The sequence below is a fragment of the Accipiter gentilis genome, chromosome 28 (genome assembly GCF_929443795.1).
Source record: "Accipiter gentilis chromosome 28, bAccGen1.1, whole genome shotgun sequence".
Classification (NCBI taxonomy): domain Eukaryota; kingdom Metazoa; phylum Chordata; class Aves; order Accipitriformes; family Accipitridae; genus Astur; species Astur gentilis.
The window spans coordinates 18,275,513-18,300,364 of NC_064907.1; the positions used below are offsets into that span (position 1 = coordinate 18,275,513).

Consider the following 24,852-nt stretch of genomic DNA (forward strand, 5'->3'; position numbering starts at 1 on the left):
CAGAAGTCACTCTCACCTATGTGGCAGTTGTACATCCAGATGCGCTGCCCATCGTACCGGCTCCTGCATTTCATCACGTTATTTGAATAATCGGATTCGGCAACTTCATAGTTTGGGTTGATGACAACCTAGGGAGTGATGGAGAAACGCAGCATAAAGTTATTTAAAGGTGGACTGGATATAACGCTTACTAGTCAGACTGAAACAGAATCAGCTTTTTCATTACACCATAATACCTTTTTTTTTTTTTTTAACAGGAAAAACCTAACTCATTTTGCAAGGAGACAGAAACTACTTGATTAAAGCCAGATCAAGATCACACCTTCCCACCAAGATACACCCTCAAACACCTTCTCTACATTTCACACGATAGCAATGCAGACAAAAATAATTCCTCTTCCCTTCACTCCTCTCCAGTTTAAGCAACTGGTTTTAGAACCAAAGAATTTCCCCCACTCCACCCACTTGCACAAAACAGACTGTAGGCATAATCTTAACTCCTCATGCAAACACCACAAGAATAGCACTATTTAATCCGCAAGTGCAGCGAGTGTTGCTTACAAACAGCTCAAAAGCTTAGATCGAGACAACAGTGGGATGCTGTGCATATATATATGTGACATGTAACACAGTGTGTTAACAACAGTAGCTGCACGTGGATTGTGTAGGACTATCATGCATTAGCTGCACGTGGATTTCTTAGGACCATCATCCCTAAACTGTGGTTATTGGCCCTGATTTTTCACTCAGGGAAATATGTGATCTGATAACACTTTGTTGTCCTGTTTGGTAATTTTTTATCTTTTAGGTATCCTGGGAACATAATCTCTTTGTAAGTGGAAGTTTAGAGCACTGTAGGAGATGTACAAATAAACCAGTCGGTTACATCTTTGACATCCCTAATGGATAAGATAAAAGCAAAAGCAAATTTCTCAAAAATGTCTCAAATCCCCTTTTTCTCCCGTACCTGGAAGAGGTAATCGCCTGGTGGGACATCAGTAATATCAATCCACTGGCAGTCGATGTCGTGACGGTACACATCCCAGCATCCAACTGTGATTCCTTGTTCACCAAAATTGGCGCATTCGTACTGTTTTTGCACATCTAAACGATAACAATAAGAGTTAAAGGCACAAAGTGTTACACTCCCACCCTCGGGCACATCAGAGGAAGGGCTAGTTGTTCTCCAACTCCCACAGATTATGAGAAGCTACAGGCACAGATTTAATACAACAGTGTCTTTCTCTCTCAACGTCTTGTATTGAAATACACGTACGGCAGGAGCTGCCACCTTCCACACCTCATCACCCCGAGGCACGTTTTGGAATTTCTCACTTTACAGGCACCAGAAACCGCACACTGAGGTTTTCAGAGCAGCTCAGAATAAGGACGGAAGGAGCTGAGGTCTGAAAACCTCAGCGTACGGGGCCTTCGGGGCTTCTTTTATACCTGTAGAGACCACCCCATAACCTCCGGACTGGTTTCTGGCCACATTCCAGCCCCGCTCAGGACTTCGACAGCGTCTCTGAAGCCAGTCACCTGTATGGGGACAGCAATAAATCCCCAGCACAAAGGGCTCTGGCAAATATACCTGCTTCGCATTCGGTGTCTTCCAGGCAGAAACTGGCTTTGTGTCCTTCAGCCACCTTGGTTCCGTTGAGGTTCAACAGATCATAGTGGGTGAAAACCTCCATGCTGTGGTAATGCCTGCAAGGCACAGACAGGGAGAATTCTCTTTAGGGAAAACAGACACCTCTTTAATTACCGGCTCTGAAGGGCTGCACGGTCTGGTCCAGCAGCTCGGGCACGACAACCGGGATGCGAGTAGCCCAGACTGGATTCTCTGTGCTGTTGCATCCCTCAGGCCAGGCATTCCACCTCCCAGCCCCGTGGCCGCGGGGGTAAATACACGACAACACGTGAAGTGCCGCGGACCAAGCGGCACTACAGGATGTAGAGTCGGAAACCACAGCTGGGAAATATTCCCCTGGGCATAATCCTACATGGCACCATCGCCCGTGCTGCCTTCGTGCTGGCTCCTGGCCCGGGTATTTGTTTACACATCAAGTGCTAAAGCTCTTCCAAGGGGAAGAAAGCATTGCCCCAGCCTTCACCGGAGCACGCTGTGTTTTATAACGGCAAAGGAGGGAAAAATCAAAGCCGTCATCTTTTCTAGTGGCCCTGCCGCTCACCAGAACAAGAAATATTTCACCTGCTCCTTAACAACAGGCTGCAAAGAGAGCTGGGTGTACCCAGAGCAGCAACCCGGCTATTTTTATTTATTTTTAAGAAGCAAAATGTAAATTTATTGGCAGAAAACTAACAACAGATGGAACCAGCTTCTCTCAGCACTCCCTCCGCTCAAATCTAAACAACCTGACAGCTGGGTTCACACATGATACATTTCATAATTTTAAATAGGGAAGTGTTAGTGTCAACTCAGCCTGGGCTGCTACCAGGAACGCTCCGGCACTGTTGGGCGCAGCAACAGTTCGGAGCGAGCGTGCGGTCTGTGCTGCAGACCCCTAACTAGCAAAGTTAGACCACAGCAGGGTTGTGGTGATGTTGAACTCGGGAACGTTGCCTTTTTCTATGCCACGCTGCTGGTTCAGCAAAAAATTAAGCCTGTGCTTCGGTCCCGTTGGAAGTCCGTGGGACGAGCAGAACAGGAAGCAGATGGAAATATCCGATTAAAACAGTCGTGTGCTCCGTGTGGTCGGGGCTGGGCACATAAATGCGGTCATGCTGATGCAACGCATTGAATTTGATCCCAGCTTTGGAATCGGGAGTAAACCCACAGCATGAGCACGTGGCGGGCAACAGGAGAGCAACCGTGGGTGCCGAGAAATCGCCGTATGTGTACCCCAACTTTGGGAACACTGCGCTGAGACACGGCAGAGGTCATCTGCGTAGCTCGACTCCGAGGAGCGAGGCGACTGTGCAGAGACAGGCCCTAATTCAAAAGCCATTGCTCTGGAGTTGAAAAAAAAAGAAAAGAAAAAAAAAAAAAAAAAGGAAAAAAGTGCAGAAATCCTCTCCTTTCCAGCTGTAAAAATAATCATGGCTTAAAAACTTCCAACCACCATTATTGCAGCATCACTGTGCACACATATTTACAGATAAAGGAGTAAGGAGGGAAGGGGAGGAAATTTTTCCTCTGGAGAGTGGGTTTCTTCTTACCTCCTCCTGCCTTTCCCCTAAAGAAAAAAAATTAAGAAATTGCCACCTGTCAGAAGTTAATCACTTTTCACTCCCTGCTACAGGTCTTTCCCATTTTTGTTCTGCTTCCACATCAAAAGCCAACTAAACAAGCTCCTAGTGATGGAGTGAGGCAGCTAGGAAAGGAGAGGCATTCTGCAGTGGCTGAGCTGTTGACTTTAAGGCTGTCTAATTTGGCTGCCTCTGATAAAAGTTTGAGGTTCTCAAGTCTGACTCAGTTTCTGAAATATGTCTGAATCATTCAAAGAGGTGTTTACATTCTGGTGTTTACAGACTGGAAAGATTGAAAAGGAATTGAGTTCATCCTCCTCCGTATAAACAGAATCCAGTTTAAAGCACGCAGATGGTTCTTGGCCTCTTCCTGATCCTTTCCCAGTCCCACCTCACTTACACAGCCTCTCCCAAAGAGCTCCAAGTGCCCTCCTTCCTAACCAGCCTGCGACGTGCTCAAAGCCTCGCGGTACCCACGTATTCCCCCAGCCCCTTCCCAACCGGGCCAGAAAGGCCGGTACTCACACCGCACCGGTCCGGGTTTCCCCCTCCCTCAACATACCGTTGCCTATTTACCTTGGGTTCTGTGCCGCCAAGGTTTCGGCTCTGCTTGCGCCTCCGATTGCAAACATTACGAACCAACCTGTCTGCAGGGTAAGCGGCCAAAGCTTGCCCCACACCGCGACGCTGACGCAGCGCTACCTATACATCTCGCCTCGCTCACGCCGTTTATGAAGACTGCAGGGCTGTTAGATTTGAGAATTTGCTGCTCTAATGTTTTCACAAGGGAAAAGTCTCACAACAGTGGCAGGATGAGAGCTGTGCGCCGAGTTACTGAGCTCCCTTTTACCCCAAATTAGAGCAAATCAACCTTGTAACAGGCCCTCATTGCAGAAGCAAAGCATCTGCATGGCTTGGTTCCAGTTCTCTTTCCTCTCCCTGGTTTACTTTGGCTGAAACTGTCAGCTTCCCCCTGAAAAACGATGCTTTTATGGGGGCGAGTTTACTGTTTGTCAAAAATAAGCACAAACCAATCTCCCAGCTGTACACAGTTTAAGCGGAGTCGAGAGGCATTTAAAAAAAAAATGCAGAATTACACCATGTTCTTGAGTCCTTTCCCAGGTGAGGGAAGTAGCAGAGATGGCTGCATCTTTCTACACCCAGCGGGGACATAGGCACACGCTTCCTTCTGGCCGTATATACGCATACTCCCACGTATATACTGCCCTCGTGTATACATCTTCCCCAATGAGAGCTCCACATCTGTCTTATTCACGTACCAGTTCTTAACTATAATTCCTACTGTAACAAGCTGGTTTCTCTGCTGTGGGGTGATCACAGCTGCCCTAACACACGTCCGCAGCCGTGGTTCCAGCCCTGTACTCCCACGGTAAGACAGTCCCCCCCGGGGCAGCAGAAAGGGATGGAAGGAAGCACCGACCGCGCAAAAGCATCTTGGCGGCACTCACCGGTGACAGTCGTGCCAGACCCAGGCGTGGCGGCCGTTCTTGGGGCGAAAGTCGGACTGCCCGTTGTTGTGGATCTGGGAGGAGAAGCGCAGCAGGCGCCGGTACCCAGAGGTGACGGAGGTGTTGACGGCCGAGCTGGCCAGGCAGTTCTCCTCGAGCGCACACTGCAGCATGAACATAGGGCGGTCTTCCAGGTAGGCTGTCTGCTCCACCAGCTCGGCGTTGAGCACCAGGTCAGGGGCAGCTGGCGGGAGGGAAGGAAGGTTTAAAATTAACTGATGGGCTGCTAAAAAAACCCACAAAAAACCCCCACAAGTGTCTGTCAGAGGTGGAGGCCGGTCCCTTCCTTGCACTGAATTTCTCAGCCCCATCAACGGCAATTTGCCACTGTTCTGACGTATCCAAGGCATAGCACGGACCGCTGCGTTTCTCAGGGCAAACACTTATGCCAAAATGAAACAAAACCCGAGTTACTCACTCTCCGAGCAGGACACACCAGCACCAAAACGACCACCTCCTCTGGGACAGGAGACATCGGCTCCGTCGTGACGACAGTGGGCCAGGGACATCTCTGTCCCCGAACACTTGACACCGCTCATGACCACGCTGTCAGCAGTGACATCTCCGTGCCAGTACCAGGTTTCCTGGGCAGAAAAGCAGAAAAAGGCCCTTCACATACTGTTCAGTGTTTAGTGGACTGCTGGGGGGGGCGTTCATTCCCCTGTACCTTGCATTCTCCCTCCAGGGAAGATCAATGCAAGAGCCCACACTATCGAGAAGACAGATCTTGCCAAAGGGTGCTAAAGCAGAGTAGCTCGGGAAATGAGCCCAAGTCTAAGTAGAAGGCTAGGACTGGAATTAAAATCCATATTGACCATGTTCCCTGCTCCAAACATCTGACCAGTGTTAAGCAAATCTCCCTCCTTGTTTCTGAGCTCTGTTAAAATCTCTGCTTGTTTTTAATCCAGCTGTAAACTCACTTTTCCACCCTGTTGTGCCCATCCAGCTGATGAATTCATCCTCGGGATGTTTTAAGTCATCTAGGCTGTGCCTTTGGGAGAGATGCCCGGCAATTAAACCACATCTGTCTTGTGACATCTGTGCACTTGGGAGGGCCACAAGTAATGCTAGAGTGCCTGCTTGCACAAGGAGGGGAGGCAGAATTAACAGCCATGCTGGGAATGGCAGTGGAACCAAGGCATTTGAGGAGTACCAGGACCAACGGGGTCTGCTAACCCAGGGTCTGCATCTCTTGGTTCTGAGGGGGCATTCACAGATGTTCAAACCCTCCTCACTACTCATCTTCATCACCCACTTTTACAAAACTTGTGGGAATGACAGAAAATTAACTCATAATGTAAGACCACTCACAGAACTAAGTGCACGAAACCCTGATGAAGCTGCAACTGCAAAGCTTGGGAGAAAGAGAGGGAAGAAAGAAGAAGAAGAAGAAAAAAAAAAAATCAGATCTGTTAGTGTCAAAGCTGGGAGCACGTTTCCAGGAAAAGAAAACCCATCTGTACCATTGCTTCCATTGCAACAGGCTGTTTGTTAACCCTGTTAGCAACACTCTTTGCACACCCGCACACAGGGCTGCCCTGTTCTACACAGTGTAGCTTTATGCTCATGTAGCTGGTGCAGCCGGGATATGCATAAGGGCCTTTTCTGTTCTAAATACCAGCAGTCTCAGCTAAAGGAAAAAATGTCTTGTTTCTTGCCGGACTCTCAGGGCTATGTCAATAGAGCCAGGCAGTTGGAAAGGCCAGTGTTCAAGGGACGTGGCTATCCTCAGCTCTTGTGCTCTGCTTGGCAGCTACGGAAGCAAATCAGCTGGTGGAACCAGCTTGCGCAGGGGGATCGCTACAACAGCAGCGCGGGCAGCTCCAGTCTTCTCCCTCCTGGGTATCTGACCCCTCAGGGACGTGCAGATCCCCTCTCTGGCCATGGATAACAGTTAAATTGGTTGGGATCCGCCTGCCCAGAAGCCCGGCGTGTCCTCCTGGATCCTGGCTTGGTCACTCCTTAAAGACAAACTCATGGCAGGACTGCGCTCTCCAGGCAGAGTTTTAACTCTCCGTTTTTGCCTACGGTCTCTCCTGCTTTCTCAATAAGCACCCACCAGCCCCGAGGATGCTGAGGCTATTAGACATTTCAAGGCCTTATTGTTCCTCCCTGCACAAAACCAGCAGGCAGTCAGCAGATACGCTAATTCTCACTGGGTTTATCGCTGCAGCCCAGCAGAGCCGGTTGTATCTGAATGCCGAGCGGGCCAGACGCGGCAGAAAAATACAGCAGAGATGACCGGACCCCAGGGCTGGAGAATGGGGACAGCCTCTGCTCTCTGCAACCACATTTTTACTTGTTTGCCCAAGTTTTCAATTTCTGGAAATTGTTTGGGGAAAGTAGTTTTCTTTCCAGAACTGATCTAAGGCTGTTTTCTGAGTGCGGGTTTCCATCTATGTAAACACACATGAAGTTTATTTATTCAGTGGCCATTTGAGCCTAAGTTTCCCCAAAGCTGCTGGAGATTGTTGAGTCTCAGTTGAAATGCCTCAAAAGGGCTGCATTTCCAGAGCACAGCAAGACAGCAAGCTCTGGCAGGGGATTACTTTGTCTTAGGGAGAAACCAGATTATTTTAGGAGCCCAAATCCCCATTTTGCCAGGGTCCGTGAACTGCAATAAAGGCCCAGAGGTTATATATTTCCTTTCAAAATCTACCATTACACCTATGTCTGCCTGCCCCTCTTTCACCTTGTGATCCTCAAGGGATGCATCAATACAGAAGAGTATCTTGCACCAGGACTATTGGCCAACGCCAACTACTTACACCTGATGCCATTTATCCATCTGGGAACTGGGTGGGAAGCTGTTGCCCTCCCTTCTTCCAGCTCTTACGGTTGCTGCTTGCTTTCCTCCAGCCAGCACAGCAGGCTGCCATTCACTGCGCCAAAGAGCTTCGCTGGGAAAGAACACTTTATTCCTTTGTGGTTATCCCAAGCTTCTTAGTTGGTAGTTTTTATCCCTTTATTAAGTGCCAGTCTTAGTCGTGTGCAAGCAGGGAGGGCTTAGGGCATTTGTCATTAGAGGAGCAAGAAATACAAACAACTTGGGGAGCTAGGGTACAGCTCCGCTACACGATAACGTACACGCTGTACTGAAAAGTAACTACAGGAGCAAAATCAAATTGTTTTCAAGTGATTTGACACCAGGTTACACTTGGCTTCCACACTTCAGTCAGCTTGAGGAGTTCAACTCCCCCCCCCCCCGTGACTCGGGGAGGGCCAAGAAACTGCACGTAACCACCAGCCCAAGCAGGGCTAAGGGAGTCGGGCTTCCCGGCACATCTGAGCCCCGAGCAGTATGAAAACAGCAGCTTTGCCCAGAGCTGCAACAGCTCCTTCTGCTCTGAATTTCCCCCAAAGGCTGTTGCGCAATGAGGTTTAAACCTTCAGGGTCTCTCCGGCGAATGCTTTGAAGCCGAATGCTGTGGTTTGTGGTTTGTTTGTTTGTTTTTTTTAAATAAGCCTTCCCCCTCCAGTAGCCCCGACCCAACCGCACCAGTCGTCGCGACCGAAACACACGCACGGGAGGGCACGGGGGCTCACCTGGAAGGCATGGCTGGCGAACCCCAAGCCCAGCTGCCGACACACCACCATGGCTTCCACGGTGCTCCAGTTCTCGCTGCAGACGGTGCCCCACTTCAGAGTCCCGTTCCGCTCTGCCAGGACCTCCACCCGGCCCTCGTAAGGGTTGCGGCCGCCGCTCAGACGCAGCTGCAGGGCATAAAAACTCGTATGTCAATAAACATCATAGCAAACTTCAGAGGGAAGACGCAACAGTTGGGCAAGCAACGCTCAGGGTCTCCTCAAGGCTTGCGGTTAAAGTCACCGAGCCCAGAAACCTCGGGTCAGCTGCTAGCGGGGCAGTCGATGCAGTTTGGGTCTTCATCTCCCACCGTGGACAGGAATCAGTCTAGCCAAGCCCCGCATCTGAAAGTGGCCTGTACCAGCTGCAAGAGAGTAACACACTCCCTACAAAAGTTTCCCCCCTCAGCTCCCTTTGGACCTTCGGCAGGAGGAGCATTTACTCAGAAAAACCTGCGTCCGCTTCATGCTGTTAGTTTTTTAAGCCCCACGTGGCAAAGATGACAGCAGCACCCATGCTAGCAGCCACCCGGGTACCACCGTCACGAGACCCAACCAATATCCCATCACAAGAGGGACATGGACCAGCTTTACAGGGCCACTGGACTGCACAGGCTGCAGCCGAAGTGGCACTTCACCCATTTATAAGGCCCCCGTCATGCTTAGGGATGCTCAAAGCTCAGTACAAAAAAGGGAGCGTCACCCTTACTTCCCCTCCTAATACAATGCAGGTGTTAAAATCTACATCAAATAGGCACAGCTTAGGTGAAACGATTCCTACCCAGATGCCCTGCACTGCATAGCAAGGGAGGGCAGATGATGCTCCAGGACGAAAACACGTCGCCACGCTCACTCGGCTTCTCACCTGATTCTGGAAACCCATCGCTGGAACGTTGCACCTCACAGCAGCATCTTCTTCATGGTTACAGCCCTGCGACTCCATGTTGAACTTACAGTCTGTGACTGATTTTTCAAAGCCCGTACAGTCAATTTCGTTTAGATGAATTGGACCCATGCCTTGGGGAAGAAAAGAAGAAAAAAGAAAAGAGTTCTTACTTCTGCCCATGCTACTGTGTGGTGAAGAAATATCCAATAACAGTTTATTAATACGTTGCAGACATCACACTGGCCTCTAGCATTCAAAACACGGTAACCCTGAAAAAATTCCAGTGATTTCTTGTACAAATAAAACAAAAAGCTGCGAGATCATTATTAATAATTTTACCATTAAATTCTTTCCAGTAGTCTCTGGGACTCAAGCACACAAGAATCACAGAAAAAGCCAAGTTTCCATTGTTACATAATCTACAAACTTCAGCTGCAGGAATTTGCAAATTATGACCTTTTGGCTGGGTTCTGTGTGCTGGAATCTGCTCCCAATCAAGCCCTGACATTTAAATGAGACATAGACACGTTTGCTGGGACAACAAAATGTAACACCACGGGGATGCGCGAGAAGTCAGTAAAACAACTCCGGGGCAGGTGTGTGTTACAGACTCCAACACCACTGATGGAAACGAGAGCGAGCATCGTTTCATACTGCAGAGAATGGTCTCAAGGTGTTGGGAGCCAAATTGAACCATTTGGTTCCTCCCTGGACAAGTGGCAGCAGACAACTGTCATTTCTACCAAAGAGACACACGCGTATGAGAAGGCAATAATCCTGCCTGCAAAGCTCTCGGGTCCTGTTTCCAAACTGAGCCCGAAGCTGGTTAGAAAGAAGTTTGGCGGGGATGAAATCAGAGGTTCCATCAGATGATCTTCCTCGCAGGAGAACAACCAGTCTTTCTTGGAGCCCATATAATCCATGAGTAATTGCTGATGGAAACACGCTGAGCAGATTTGACAGGACATCCCTTGCAAGTAGCAGATGTAGAACCTGTGGTCTCCAGCAGTTTCTAGGAAGCTTTGAGACGGGAGGCTGAGAATAAAAACGCTCCTGAACTTTGCTATCAACGTGCTCTCCGGACTTGGCGTAACCAAAACGCTGGCAGACGCTGGGCTCCGACCTGCAGGTGCTTTGCTTCACCGCAGCCCTTGGCCGGGCACTTCTGCCGGAGCCGCAGGTGTGCCCATTTCTGGTCAGCAGCCAGGAGCGGCGTGACGATGGCAGTGATGCAAGGCAAAAGCCAAAGAAGTTTCCAGGAAAGCAGCATCCACCCACCAATACCCTCCAGCAACCCTTTCCATTAGCTGGAAGAGGTTGGCCAACACCAGATACAGGAGTTCAGTTTGGAGTTCGCCTCGTTGGTATGCATAGCACACACCGCTAGGCTGCCGGAGGCCAGGCTGACCGATCTGGGTAATGGAGGTAGAAAAGCAACTGTTTTCTTACCATTTCTGACAGCGACTATTGCTTCTTCATTCCTGCAACGCTATTCTCATCATAGCGCGAGGGAGGAGGGCTCCGCGGAACCAGAGAGCTGTACCTGTCTCAAAGCATTCAAATCAGCAGAGGACAGACTCCATGGATGTGACAACCTGCCTGCTGGCTCCGTTTCTTCGTCTGTACCCAGAGATGACACAAATTGCCCAGTTAGTGGCAGAACTGCCACCTGGGCTCTGATCAGCAACCTCCCGGGCATGCACTGCCTCACCACAGACCCTTTTTTGCTCAATCCTCTGGAAAGGAAAATTTTACGCAACTTCAAGCCTGCTCCTTTTAGTTCAAAGCAAAGGGCTGACTCTGGAAGGCAGGAAAAGGTAATTGGTTTATTAACGGTAGGTGGGATCCTTTTGCTTAAAAACCTTTTCCCACTGCCATCTGGAGCCTTTCTAACTCTATGTGGCAGCCAGCACGCCTGTGACTCAGAGACCTAACCGTGGGTGACAGTTTAATGATCTGTCTGCTGAACCCCTCACCTTCTCAGACTTCTGCTGAGGCACAGGGAAAACAGAGAAAGAAAAAAAAAGAAAAAAAGAAAAAAAAATGCTCTCTAGCATACTTCCACGATTGTGTGGTGGAATGAGTCAGGATGTACCCTGGAGCCTTCTTCTGACAACAGCAGCAAGAACAACACAGGCAGAGATAGAAATGTATTGGGTTCAATCTCATCCACAGAATTAATTTGGCTCTGGCCACCTTTTGCACCTTAGCACTTCGGCCAGCCCTGTATCCACCCATCACACAATATCTATACAATGTGGGAGCAAACTCCAGGCTGGGGTGGCTGGGGAATGCGTATCTAGCCTTTTTTGCTTCTCTCTTATTAAACTCCTATTTGTGGTCTACATCTGGAAATGGTGACACTGACCTAATCATTCTGCAAGCCACCGAACAGTTTGAGTAGGAGGAATGCCTTGACGCTGACCAGAATTGGAGGGTGATGCACCAAGAATGCAGGATGGATCCCGTCCGACGTTCTCCACTGAAAGAGCCCGACGAAGCCATACCAATGAAATGACAAAGCAAGAGGGCAGGGCCACGGCACTGATCCACGTAACCCTGGCATGTTTGCTTTTCTCGGGGAAATTCTTTTACAGCACATGGAGGCAGTAAGTGCTGCTGTCCTGGGCACTGAAACACAGCCAAACTGCATTGCTGCATGTGCTGAAATATGGTGATAAAAATTATATTTCCTTCTATGCCCTTCCCTTTAGCAGACGAACAGGATTACGACTGTATATCCAACATATACGTTCACGTACTGCTTGAATTATTTCTATATTCTCCCTCCAGGGATGTTGCAGTGGACAACATGTTCAGGAGATCTGGGCTCAGTATCTTCCTTTCAACAGACTCTTGTGTGAATAAGGGTAAATTGTTTAGTCTGGATCTCGGTTCCCAATTTATAAAAGGGGGAATAAATCATCCTCTCCGTACCCTGAACTCTTTGTGGTAGGCACTCGTCTCCCACCGGTCACTTTGTCTTAACTGGGACTTCTAGACACTGCATGCTGATTTAACACATAGCCCGTCTTTATGCGTTTCACCCTGTGAAATTAAATCTCTAACACAGCAATGATGAGACTCCAGTTAGTCTTTGAACGCCCAAAGTCACCGAGCCGCAGCCGTAACAAAGCAAAGTGCGAACACGCGCGCGGACACAGAGTTTAACTGCTGTGAGACTCCCCTGCGCAACGGGAGCGGGGAGGTGAGTTTGGGTCGAAAGAGCTCCTTTTCCTACCACAACGTGACGATCCGGCTGCGGAAGGGAGTTACCAAGCGCTTGTCGTCCCAGAAGACGGTTTCGACAGGGAGCACTGATTGATTGCCAGTGTTTAACATTAAAAGAAAGGAAAGCGTGTGGGAATCGGCAGCCGCTGCTAAGAGTTTCCAGACTGCGGCTGTGGGAGATGGCAGGGAACGACGTGTTCTCCCCCTCACGTGGCAGCTACTTCCCCCCCCCACGATGATTACGCTGTTTCCTAGATGCAGCTAAACACATCAGCAGCTCCCTGCATCCCACCGCAAGATATTTTTTGGCAAAGCCAACGGACGGGTCACATTTTAAAGCTTTCCACATTCTGGATACCACCGCTGTGCTTTACACGTGTTCCTTTCCCTCCCCTTCTCCAAGCCATGCTGGGCTGAAAAAATGTCACCCGTTCATTTAGTCACACAATAAAGGGTTTGGTTTGGTGTCGTTTTCTTTAGGGTTTACACTATGGGAGCAAGGTGTGTGAATCAGAAGGTGGTTTGAGAGGGTGTACGTTAGGCTTTGAGTTACCATTTACCACAGTTTGGGATTTAAACCAACTCCCAAATACAGGAAATCCAAAACCAAACCTGGCTCTGAACTGTTCAAATGCCCTTCTATTTATAAATGGGCTAAATTAATGTTCTGGTCTTAAACTGGAGCGTATGTGAAGTCTAGATCCGGGACGCATTTTTGCCAGGAACCTTCTAGTAATCCATTATACCATGATGTGGATCTAGAGAACTCCTAAAGAGAATTTGAGAGCAACGGATGTGATGATAAAGAAATAATTACTGGAACAGTCTGAGGGAAAGGTTAAACTCATCATCACTAGACTTCTTTCAAGGAATCCCGAATATCTTTCTAAAGTCACATATTCCAGTTCAGCCTCAAGCTCCTGGACTCAAGAGACTTATTAAGGGCAGAGAATAAATTCCTGGTCCCCAAAGCAAACATCCCAGTAAAACCACGCTCTGCCCTGAATCGTGAAAGGGTTCTTGGAGGTGGACAAGGCACGAATGGTCCCCGGAGCTCTCATTGCTCTTACCTTGCCCGAGTCTCGCGCCCGTTATTGCTTCCTTGGCGCTCCCGAAGCCCAGCTCTCGGCACACCACGCTGGCCGACACCAGGTTCCAGTTATCGTCGCAAACCGTTCCCCACTCCCCGTTTTTCAGCACTTCAACTCGTCCTTCGCCAGTGTTGGCTCCCCCTTTCAGCCTCACCAGTGGTTGCTGGAAGACACAGACAGAAGCGGAGTTACCCCTGCCGAGGAACGAAGCATCCTTTCTTTACAGCTCTCATTTATGGCATGTGGCCGCAGGTAAGTTGTAGACCAGAAAGTATTACCCTGAGGCACCTTAAAACAACCGCCACATAATACAAAAGGCTAAAAGTGCTGGACAAAAGGAGATCTTTATCTGCTAAGACTTATGGTATGCGTAGACGTACGTTTCTCACGTCCCTATACATGGGCAGAGAATAAAGAGAGACAACTCAGTTCTCTGCAGTTTTCCTGCTTGGATTTAGGAGCCTTTTTCGCACAAGCAGTTCTGCAGCAGAAGAGTGCTGGACATGAGCGCAGAGGAGTGGCTGGACATGCAATAACCCAGCTCTCGTACCGTATCCCTTGGGAGCCTTATAGGAGGCTTGGGAATTGCACCGAGCCAGCCAGCGCACTGCTCTCATCCACTTGCTGCCGGTGGTTCAGCTGCTGGATGGATTCATTTGCTGTACAGATCTCCAGACAGGGGTCCTGGGTTAACCGAGGAGACCAACCTGGAACTCAAGCCACGTAAAACCTATCTGTCCGCCACAGTTACGACTAGCGTAATAAGTGATCTGGCAGATCACAGTCAGAAATATACAGCTGAGTGGCAGGTCCAGTTCCGTTAATTTCTATTCTTATAATTCTATTAGTCACCGACTATACATCGCATACAGCTTTCCCCGGTTCCAAGCAGAGGGATCTGCCAACTGCTGCTGCACCCGAGAGATGGGTCGTTGTGATGGGAGCTGAGTCTCAGGCACGGGAACACCACGCGATTTGTGCAGAGTCCGAGACCAAAAAAAAACCAACCAAAAAAACCAACAAAAAAACAACTTAACTTTTAAAACTGGAAGCATATACAGTTCTCCAGGCTAGGGTCACACGAAGGACATCCAAAGCCTACACAAAGGCTTAAGGAATTACTTGGCAGTGCGCATGGCTCAGCAGATTAGTAATGATTTACAAGACCTTTCACCTTTGAGGCCTAGATCCTGCAAGCTCTTGTGCAGAGAAGTGCCCGGACTCCAGGCAAGCAAAGCCACAGACAATACTGCACTATTGCCACTACAGCAGTGACGGGAGGTGTTGTTTGGGGTCTTCTCAGGTGCCAAAAGAAAGCCCACTCCTAAAATCACAGAGGTATAGGGATGGGTGATGCAGGCTACAGGCAAGATCCACAGCACCTCATGTACCCTGCAAAAAAACCCCTCTCACCCAGCATGAAGGGCCTCCAGACCCCGAGATCACCCCTGTATCCTCAGGCTGCACATGCCTTACAGCTAGAAAATTTCCCTTAGCATCAGCCTACAACACGTTTGCTGCAAGTTAAGCTCTTCTTTCACGTTCAGTCGCCCCACTGACACCGAGAACAACCGACTCCAGGGTCATTTTATAACAGCCTTTTGCATATCTTAGAATTTTTACGCTACACTCAGCCCTCTCCTTGCTAGACTAAACACAGCTTTTTCAACCTTTCCCGTAGGCCATGTTTTCCCAGTCTCTCAGGGCATTTCTTTGCCGAAGATACAGGGGGGCGTTAGTGAAAACGCCAGCTTATTTCCCTTGTACCTCTAAGGGAGAAACAACCCAGCGGTATTTAACTGACTGTGAAACAGCAAAGCCCAGCAGCAACTGGGCACGCATTCAATTGGCTTGAACGGAACAGCTCAAACAGAAACGTGACAAATGTATTTTCTTACTACTTGCTCACAGCCTTGCCAGCGGCAGCAGCGAGCCAGTCTCCCACCCTCCTGAGCCTGTAGGCAGAGGCAAGGTACCACGTATTTGCCAGAACACAAACTCAGCTGGGCTTGTAGTGGGAAAGGAATACAAAGAAGGGACATTTGCACAACGGGCTGGTTTGTGGCTATTGGGCATACACGTGCTCAGGCCCTACAGCTGATGGTGAATAGTTACACCCCCAGGCTTTTCCTACTTGGCAGGTTGCGTTCGCTCCCCGCTCACCTCCTGCCTGAAGGCTTTTCGGAAGCCACTGTGGCTGCTGGGGGCAAAGGCGCGTCCAGGGACGCAGCTGACCACTGCCGGCATCCCGTTGTCACACGTCGCGTTCTTCTCCGCATCCACGTTGAGGTGATTGCGCAGTTTGCAGCTGGAGATGTGAGCTTCGTTCCCGCTGCAGTCCATCGAGTAAGCCCAGTAATGCTGCTTCCTTCTGCTGGCAAACATCCTTAAAGGAATAAAAGGGAACAGGAAAAGAAAAGTTAGGAATCCATAAAAACCGCACTGTTGTAGCTACGTTTGGGAAAAAAACACCCCACCTTGGAATAAGATGAGGATTGAACAGCGATCTTTGAAGGCTGATCCATTCCTACACACAATGACCCTCTGTTAAGGTGTCACTTGGGAGTAAATAGGTCATCTCCTTAAGCTAAAGATCAGAGTATGAATCAACAGTGCAGCTAGAGCAACAACTACGCACTCGAAGGAGACACACATAATAGAGATCCCCACGTTATGCAGGGGGCAGAGGTCAGCTAATTCAAAAAGCAGCGTACAAACAGGGCGAGCTCAGGCTGGCGAAGCCCCCAAAAGACCTCTCCTGTAAATGAGCTGTCCTCTTTGCCGGCCATCACCTATCAGCCGTGAGAAGATGGCAGACTGGGAAAAAGCCACGGTTCTCCGGCTTCTCTCGAAGCTGCAGCGTTAACAACCGTGAGCCTGAAAGCAATTGCCGAGAGCGATTCCCTTGATGACATGTTCAGAGGAGATTGGCAGCAGTTTCTGCTTCTTGCTCCCAAAATGTAGTACTTGCCTGGAGGTGCTCCAGGGACTCCTAGGGGGGAAGGGGCATGTGTGATAAACGAGAAAAGGAAGTAATCCAGCTTCATCCTAACTGCACTGCACTGTCAGATGACTATCGGAGCTAAAACAGTCAATAAAAGAAAAATATAGGTCGCATCATTTTCAAAAGGGAGATGTTAGAAGTTAAGTTAAAAAGAAGTCAAGGCACAGCGGAGCCAACGCCCTGCCACGATCTTGACGTGGCTTTGTGAGATCCCTGTGCTGCTCCTTATTCCAGGACTAGCTGCCACGCAGCCCTGGTGATCCAAGGATTAGGTGTGATAAATGGCATAGCAAGGTGGGTGGAACTTGCTGGGAGAAAGAGCACCAATTCTGACTCACTGTAGCACGTCCCTGCAGGACAGTTAGCCCCAAGAGGATCTGGTAAAGGGACAAAGAGCCTTTCATAGGTTGTTGGTTTGAAACTAAAGTGGACAGGTCAAGGTTTTCCAAACTGATGCCTTTTGGTGGCCCCGTGTGGGCTAATTTGCACTATTTCAGATGCTCGAGAGAGAACTATCTTCACCCCTTCTGCTTGCTAAGCTTTGCTGACAAGCTCAGCAGTTGTCTAGCTCATATGGCTCGCTGCCACTGACTAATCCTTTCTGGAACCAAATTCCTCTAGGTTGAGGTTAGGGCCAAATACAGCCGGGCTAGAGATAAAGATGCAATTGCATCAGGTGATGGGGAATAAATGCTGCACTGGAAAGGCTGGAGGATGGGGCAGGGCTGAGATCTCTCCCACGGAGCGGTGACAGGCAACCTGCCCGTCTCGTAGGTGAAACGCTGGCTGGCAAACCAGAGCTGTCAGGGACCCTGAACCAAGAGAAAATGCATGGGAAATAGGAAGGGGGAATAAAAATTTTAAAAATAAAAAAGGAAAACCAGGGAGAATGCAAGCAGAAAGAAAGTGCCAGCCACTTCCCGGCTAGAACAGCTGGTTCAATTTGGACCAAACCTTGAGGATTTTTCTTCCTTTTAATTAAACCACTCAGGATACTACTACCTGCCTACCAAAAAGCCACGAAAGCCTCTGCCCTTGGACGGCTGGAGCTCAGCACCGAGGTCCCACTTAACACGAACTCTCGGACTGCGGAGCGACAGGGCAGATTCGGGCACACGTTACACACTGGAAAGGATCTGGAGGTCCCTGCGTTCAGTGACACCACTCCATACCCTCCCCTAGCACGAGCCAGCTCTGCCCCACCACCCTTTCAGTCTGCGTGCTCAGTATGGAAGTGAGAACCTGCAGGAGTATTTTCACTGTGGGCCCTCTGCAGACATGTGCGGAGAGCTCCATCAACTCCAGAGCAGACAAGAAACACAGCCTTAGAGAAGTAATTATGGGGATGCCTTATAATAGCAAACAATGACCTCATCCTGGAAATTTCATGAGGCATGAACATCTGGTTGGTATTAACGGTCCTTAGTAGGCTGGGGAGAAACAGCCAGAGAAAGCCCCACCTCATTTCCCCAGACCGACTATATTAAAAAAAAAAAAAAAAAAAAAAAAAGTAGAAAACAGACAATCTTTACAGAGGGAAACTCAGGGCATTCTCGTTGTTTACTTTTTCACACAGAAAGGGTGCAACCCACCTTTCACTGGTCTTGGCATAAGCCAAGAGCAATGCTGCTTAAATCAGGGTTGCGAGCAAAGAGTCATGCTGGGAGAGTTTAGCCAATTCTAGGTCAAGTTGGAGCCCAAACCATTTGTGCTAGTGAGGAGAGGACCTTCATCACCATAAGCTTTAAACAAAGACAGAGGTTAGGCCCAAGGGCTGTGGGAAGTGGCCGAGGGTTCAGCTAAGGGAACCTTGCTATGTAAGAAAGCATCTGAGAGGGCTTGGAGAGCAGAAAACAAATCATTACACACATACGTGCCGGGAAAAATCACCCCAAACCCACTGAACGGAAGCTGGTGAACTCCTCTTCAGAGGTACGAGCATAAAGTTTCTACCCTTGAGAAATTCTTCCAGCATTTACCGAAGTTAAGGAGTTTGCTGTCTTCAGCCTCAGGGAGGCAGAAGAGAAGCCAGACCTGCCACCTTCTGCCAAAGCCCTTAAGATCCCAGCTTTGCTAGGGAGAACCCAAACCGCGAGGATTTCTGCTACAAGCATAGAAGGGATTAACCGCCCTACACATCTGACCAGATTTATAATGCTATGAGCAGACTGGTTAAACTGGGAGATGCTGTTTGGACTGACACTGAACAAAATATCCTGGAACTGCTGAGCTCCTCCATCTGTTTCATTGACAAATCACAAAGCTGTAAGGCCTCCAGAAGGCATCAGGTCCATCTCTCTGCCTGAGGCATCTCCGGTCACAAACTTCTCCTCTGCCCATCAGCAAAATGCATTTAATTCTACTCTGCTTTCTCAACCGGAGCAGGAATCGGGAGGAGGACTTAACAAGCGGTGCCCATATAAAAATCACTTTGAAGAATGAACAAGAACATGGAAACAATATTGAGATTTGTTTCATTTCCTAACATAAATCGTGCTGTCAACTGCAGAGTCTAAGTTACATTCAGGAATAAAACCCTGGCACCAGGACAACAATGAACTAAGTTGTTTTCTTTCAAGCAAGATCCATCTGCAAATCATTTCACCTCCCACCATTGTGCAGAAGCAGAGTATCAGCTAGGTCAGCATGCAAAGCTGTAGTTTGTGGGGAGAGGGACGGGTGGCTACGTGGGAAGGGGGTACTTGCAGCCCTGGCCAGCAGAAACCCAATTCCAGCCCATCTCCCAGCTGCGGAGCAGGAGCGGGAAAGGATCTGCTCTTGGGAGAATGGTATTTACAAATTAGGGAGAGCAAAGCCTGAGAAATGAGAAGAACATTTCTGAGGCTTCACGCTCACATGGAGAGAGGGTTTAGTTCAAGTGACCAGCCAGAGATGAACTCTGCCCTCCCCAAGACAGAACGCGACCAGAAAGCACGTGGGACAAAGCGGAGAGCAGTGCTCCGTGGCCCAGGCGAGCAGATTACAGCGGTCATCATTCCAGTGCCTTGGTCGTGAAGCACAGATCACACTTGTGAAGCTCTCAGCCCAGAACCGGGCGGTTTCCTTCACCAGCAAGGCTACCAGTAATGCTGGTTGTACCTACAGCCTCTACCAGTAACACAAAGCACAAACGCAAGTGCCCCAAGAAAGAACACAGCTTTTTAAACTACGCTAACCAAACAAAACCGTCTAGCTGACAAAGTTTTACAAGTCTCTTCCCTCCAATAAAATGACATCCAATCCTCTTCCAACCAGGGATAATATTCAGCATATTTTCCAAAATATCCTTCTGTGGGTGCAGGAGCCCAGCAAGCCCTTCCTGCTTGCCGAAAACAAGCAAAGGTGAGTGAGGTATTAGGGCACTGAGGCTAGTTAAGCGATCTGTCTGGCTCAGTAGCAGAGATCTCCAAGCCTGGTATTTGCAAGCGCTGCATATTCATAACTCCAGCACCGGTGAATGGGATTTTCAACATTGCTGAATATTATGCTGAACAACTAACTGTGCCTCAGTTTTTCCATCTCTACGTGTACTACTGCAAGAGACAGAGCAATTACCAAGCACCCTTTCATTTAAGGCAGATGGCTCCAGCTGCTAAAGTTAATGCTTTTCTTGGAAACATCACAACCGAGAAGCAGGAAAACCCTACTTTGTCTTACTAGAGATAATTTATTCTGCCCGCCTGCTCTGATGCAGGGGATGGGAATGTCAGAGGTGAGTTTGAGGGAGACATGCTGCACTGATGGGAGCAAACGCTCCTCTAACTGGTGTCCAGGGCAAAACATGACACTCTCTGGTAGCAATTATTAATTCACTAATCTCCCTGGGAAGCCTGAAAACAGAATACCACTTGGGTTATTTATTTTATATTCTTTGTGCTGCTATGTGGCTTTACGCTATTCCAACCCAAGGACCTCTTCAATTGATCACCATCTTGCTAATGAAAAGAATGAAACGTGGCCAGCCAGTTCCAGAGGGAGCTTTCAGAAATAGCAATTGCACAGGCCAAAAGGAGCAGGCAGGAAAACCACAACTCCTGCCTGGAGAATTCAGTTCTCCCCCTAACCAGTTGACACTTTCCCACTCCATAGGTCACAGTGTAAAAAAGAAACGAGACAGAATTTCATTTCAACTATTTTGCATCTGCTTTAGGGTGTTATTTCTAGGGAACAGTGTAGGAAGAATGATGCTAGTGATGAAGGCTGCTGAAAAATGCAAGCTGAAGCAATGACAACAAAAAAAAGACCAGAGCTCCTGCCTTTCAAGAAACAAGAAACACAGCCTGAACCGATCAGCCCGCAGCTCTGAGAGTCCCAACATTCTCCCTATGGGTCACTATTTTCTTCCCTCATTTTAAAGCAGTCTACAATTACAGGAGGAAGAAGTAGCACCAAAATCACAATTCCACAAGCACCATCTCAGAGGCAGAGGCGACACTGGGAGGAGCAGCATGGAGACACTACTGACATTTCTAGCTCAGCGCTCACCTCGGCTCAGAGCAGGCTTGAACGGACACAGCAAAGTCCTACAGCTGGAGACGGCTGGCAGCTCTCCCAGCCTGGGACCCTAAGGAATTGCCAGTGCCAGAGGAGCTGAATTGGGGTTAACAACAGCGGGAGATTTACTGGGAAATATTCCCCTGGGCAGACTGCTCCTCTGCGGGCGATTTGGCAGCTGGACCCCCCCGAACCGCGGACAGTGAGCCTCCGTGAGAGGCAAAGCAGCTGGTAAATGTGGGTAAACATGTCACGAGAGGTGTGAGACCAGGAATTGCATGCAGTAGCGGGAAGGAGGAACCTGGGCAGCGAAGCACAAAAAAAGGCCTGTTTTATTCCAAGATTACTCGGCTGGAGCTTTCAGCACATACCAGATCTGATCCTACAGCTGGCTTTCTGCAGAGGGATAGGGCAAGCAGTTAGATTTTCTTGCAGCTGATAGGTTTACTGGGAGAGTGTGATCAGTTTGCTCACATCCATCCATCCCTTGCACATGAAACAGAACCTATCAGTGGTGGAGAAAATGGCTATTCTATAGCTGGGGGGGGGGGGGGGGGGGAGACTTCTTGGGCCAACTGTCCACATCTCCTATTATAGGACCCATCAAATACTACAACTGATACCGCACTACGTCTTCAGCCAGAACGGTGAGGATCAAACGGCTTCCCTGTCTGCACAAGGAAATGCTTGACATTTCAAATATTTACACAGAAGGAAAATCTGATCTGAAGGAATGAAGCAGTTGGAGGTTTTTCTACCTCAAGGTCTCCAGTGTCATTTGACAATTTGCATTTTTGAACAAGGCCCCAAGTGTTCAAAGAAACACGCTTGTGTCTCATACAAAGCTCTGCTCTTACTTGTAGACGTTGGTGTTGTATTTCCTCTCGCTCGGAAATCCAAACATGCCACAGACAACTCGGGAATTTTTCATAGTCCAGTGCTTGTCGCAGATCTGCTTCCAGGTCCCTTCGTCCTTCACCTCCACGTAACCCTCTGTGACAGGCACCCGCTTGCGGTAGGTGGCGAGGATGGCACGGATCCTTATGTCCTCCACCTGGATGTTCATGTTCTGTAAGCATAAAAAACACAAGGGATACTGGCCTGCGAGGAAACTGGTAGTGTAGGCTTTGAGGTGGGGAACAAAATCCAGTTCTGCTCAGGGTTACGGCTGAACAGAGGGAGGCAGAAAGGAAGAGCTGTTTAGGAAAAGACACGACAGGGAAGCAAAAAAAAACCTTTCCACCTTTGTGCAAATCCATCCTCCGTCCTGCGAAAGAGGGTGCTTTTTCTCATTAAAAAAAAAAAACAAACACAAAAAACCAAACCAAAAACCCAACAAAACCAACCAACCAGCATTATTTTACAAATGGCTATATAACAAATCTGCTTTGTTACTTAAATTCCTTGAAGTGCTTGTTTCAGAAGGACAGTGACCTTCATTTAGGCTCAGCTACTATGGAAGCGAACCGAGCTCAGCTTTCCTAGGGCCACCTCAATGCTGGCAGGGTGCAGGGAACGGGAGCCCAGTAGGGAAGGAGGTTGGGGGTCCCATCCAGCCACTGGGCATCCCTTCCCCACCTGGGTAGGGCAGGCGCTGTGAAAGCTGGGATCCCGATGTGCTGACACCGGCATTTCTCCGCTTCCCCGAGCTGGGTTCCTCCTCCGGCTGAAGCGTTACTCGGGACAGCAAACGAGACACGAAGGTTGAATGGATTTCACATTTGGAGCCTACGTGAGGGCACTGCACAAAGCAACCTTGCAGGGACCCAAGCCCAAAAGCAAAGGCCGACTGGAAAACATCCGCTGTGGCAAGCAATTACAAAAGAGCTACTGAAAATTTCATAACTTGCTTCCAGGAGACCTTTTCTTGTCAAAAATGTATCAAACCACGTGGTTCTGCTAACAATTACATCAGAACCGAGGAATCCTCCCCTGCCCTCGCTCAAATTCAATCACTTGGAAAAGAAAAATGCCCAGAGCTTTAAAAAGACACGGCACGCAGAGGTATTGAAGTCCGGGAGATCACAGTGGGACGTGCACAGTCCTGTAAATTACACGTGGCGCATCCATTCTCCAGATGCTTCACCGACACTGATGCAACTAACAGACCCCGGGCAAGTGGAAACCAACTGCGGAGACAGAGCCTGCCGGGGCAGGGAAAGGGACAGGCATCAACTCCTCATCCACGGCTCTGCTACTGCTCTGCCTGCATCACCTTGGGCAAGTCACTTAAGGCTTCCCCCCCTTTTTCTTTTCTTCTCCCTCCCCGCCCCCCTTTTTTCTTTAATTGTCCACATTTACCACCCAGTTTTACAGCAGACCAGATCACCGATTCCTCCTTCAGGAATTCAGTCCTCCAGCAGCTCGGCTGGAGCATCCATGAGACACCCCCGGTGCCCCTGGAAAATAGGACCTCGTGATTTATTCAGTAGGATAGTGCTACTCGTACAAGGTTCACAGTTTGGGCTTAGGTTTTACAAGCTCTTGTAGCCCTCGAGAAGAAAAAATAACCACAACGATATCCAAGTTTGTTACACCCGAGACGCTTTAAGGTGCTCAAAGGGTCCGATGCAAGAGCAAACTTGTACGCCTCCTGTGTAGTCTGGGAAGTCCATTTGCAATACAAAGAGTTTCTCCTGAATTTGGCAGATTCTCTTGAAATATTGCATAGCTTTTGCCTACGTGCTGTCAGGAAAGTATCAGAGCCTCTGTGCATTGAAGGCCTCCCCAGGCTCGTTTCCAAAGCCTGCAACTCACTTTTCCCCCGGTGCAGTTTATGAAATCTTTCCAGCTCTTCACTTGATGGAGAAAGCATGTTTACCTGGAGCTACAGGCCAGTGCTGCCTGAGAGAGCACCTTGTTTCTCTGCTTCCTCTACCTTGCCTGAGTTTCTTCACCAGGAAACAAGAAGTAATCAAAGCCTTAAATCCGTTCGGAAATAGCTTTGACTGCTGAAGATCTAAAAGTGTTTTTAATAAAAGCCTATTAAAAGGATTAACCCAAAGGACAAAGCGCCAAAGCTTAAAATTGCACTGGAAAAGCACATGAAAAGATAGTAACTAAGGACGAAATTTGCATTGACAGCTGAGAAAGTGGGTGAGACGGCCTAAGTGACTTTCTTCCGTCTGTGACTGCAGGCTATATCCACCCTGTATAAAGCCCTAAGTATGTTTGCTACACGTAGTTACGTCAGCATCAGCCCTACTGCATGTTAAAGTAACTGAAATGGAACATTTTCCCCGACTAGACCTGACATCACCAACATGCTAAAATCCACCCGTGGTTTTCACTTGACAACCACTTCCATTTTGCTTGAATTTAGCCAGGCCGGGGGCTGCAGCTGGTCCTCGGCACGATGGAGAGGAGGAGCTTTTGGAACAAAGTATGATTTCACATTCAGGAATGATGTTCAAGATGCCTGTGTTTTGTGAGGAAGCTGCCCAACAGCAGTTGCTAGCCCCATTTGAATCATGCAGAGTGCCATTCCAGATGTTAAACATCTGCCTGATGCTTCCACCACAAAGCAGCAGAATCATTATTCCCACGTTGCACCTATTAGTCATCGTTAATACAGCACTATTCTCACTACTGCACCACGAGAGGTCTTCGCAGAGGTGGAAGGCGGTGACAAATCTGAAAAGCCTCCAAGGAAAACAGAGGACTCAACGGATGGGAGAAAGCAACGATTCTCAGCCACCTTTTGCAGATTGAGAAATAAGGTGCAGAGAGAGCAATCTGCTTCTCCAAGGACCACAGGGGCAGGAAATCTCATCCAGTATCCCGAGGCCTCAGCTCTCACCTCCCCACAAAGATCCCTCCTGC

The 24,852-nt window shown here is 48.9% G+C and overlaps 1 protein-coding gene across 2 annotated transcripts in view; it reads right to left on the bottom strand.

Moving 5' to 3' along the window:
- LOXL2 (lysyl oxidase like 2) overlaps positions 1-24,852 on the bottom strand; it is a 55,360-nt gene that overhangs the window by 5,343 nt on the left and 25,165 nt on the right. For both annotated transcript variants that reach the window (XM_049830545.1, XM_049830546.1), the window contains 10 exons: positions 21,888-22,099; positions 15,696-15,918; positions 13,512-13,695; positions 9,190-9,341; positions 8,286-8,453; positions 5,158-5,323; positions 4,680-4,923; positions 1,592-1,707; positions 968-1,104; positions 17-128 (listed from right to left, as the gene is read on the bottom strand). In XM_049830545.1, the coding sequence (XP_049686502.1) occupies positions 17-128; positions 968-1,104; positions 1,592-1,707; positions 4,680-4,923; positions 5,158-5,323; positions 8,286-8,453; positions 9,190-9,341; positions 13,512-13,695; positions 15,696-15,918; positions 21,888-22,099 (1,714 nt within the window). The remainder of the gene's footprint in view (positions 1-16; positions 129-967; positions 1,105-1,591; positions 1,708-4,679; positions 4,924-5,157; positions 5,324-8,285; positions 8,454-9,189; positions 9,342-13,511; positions 13,696-15,695; positions 15,919-21,887; positions 22,100-24,852) is intronic.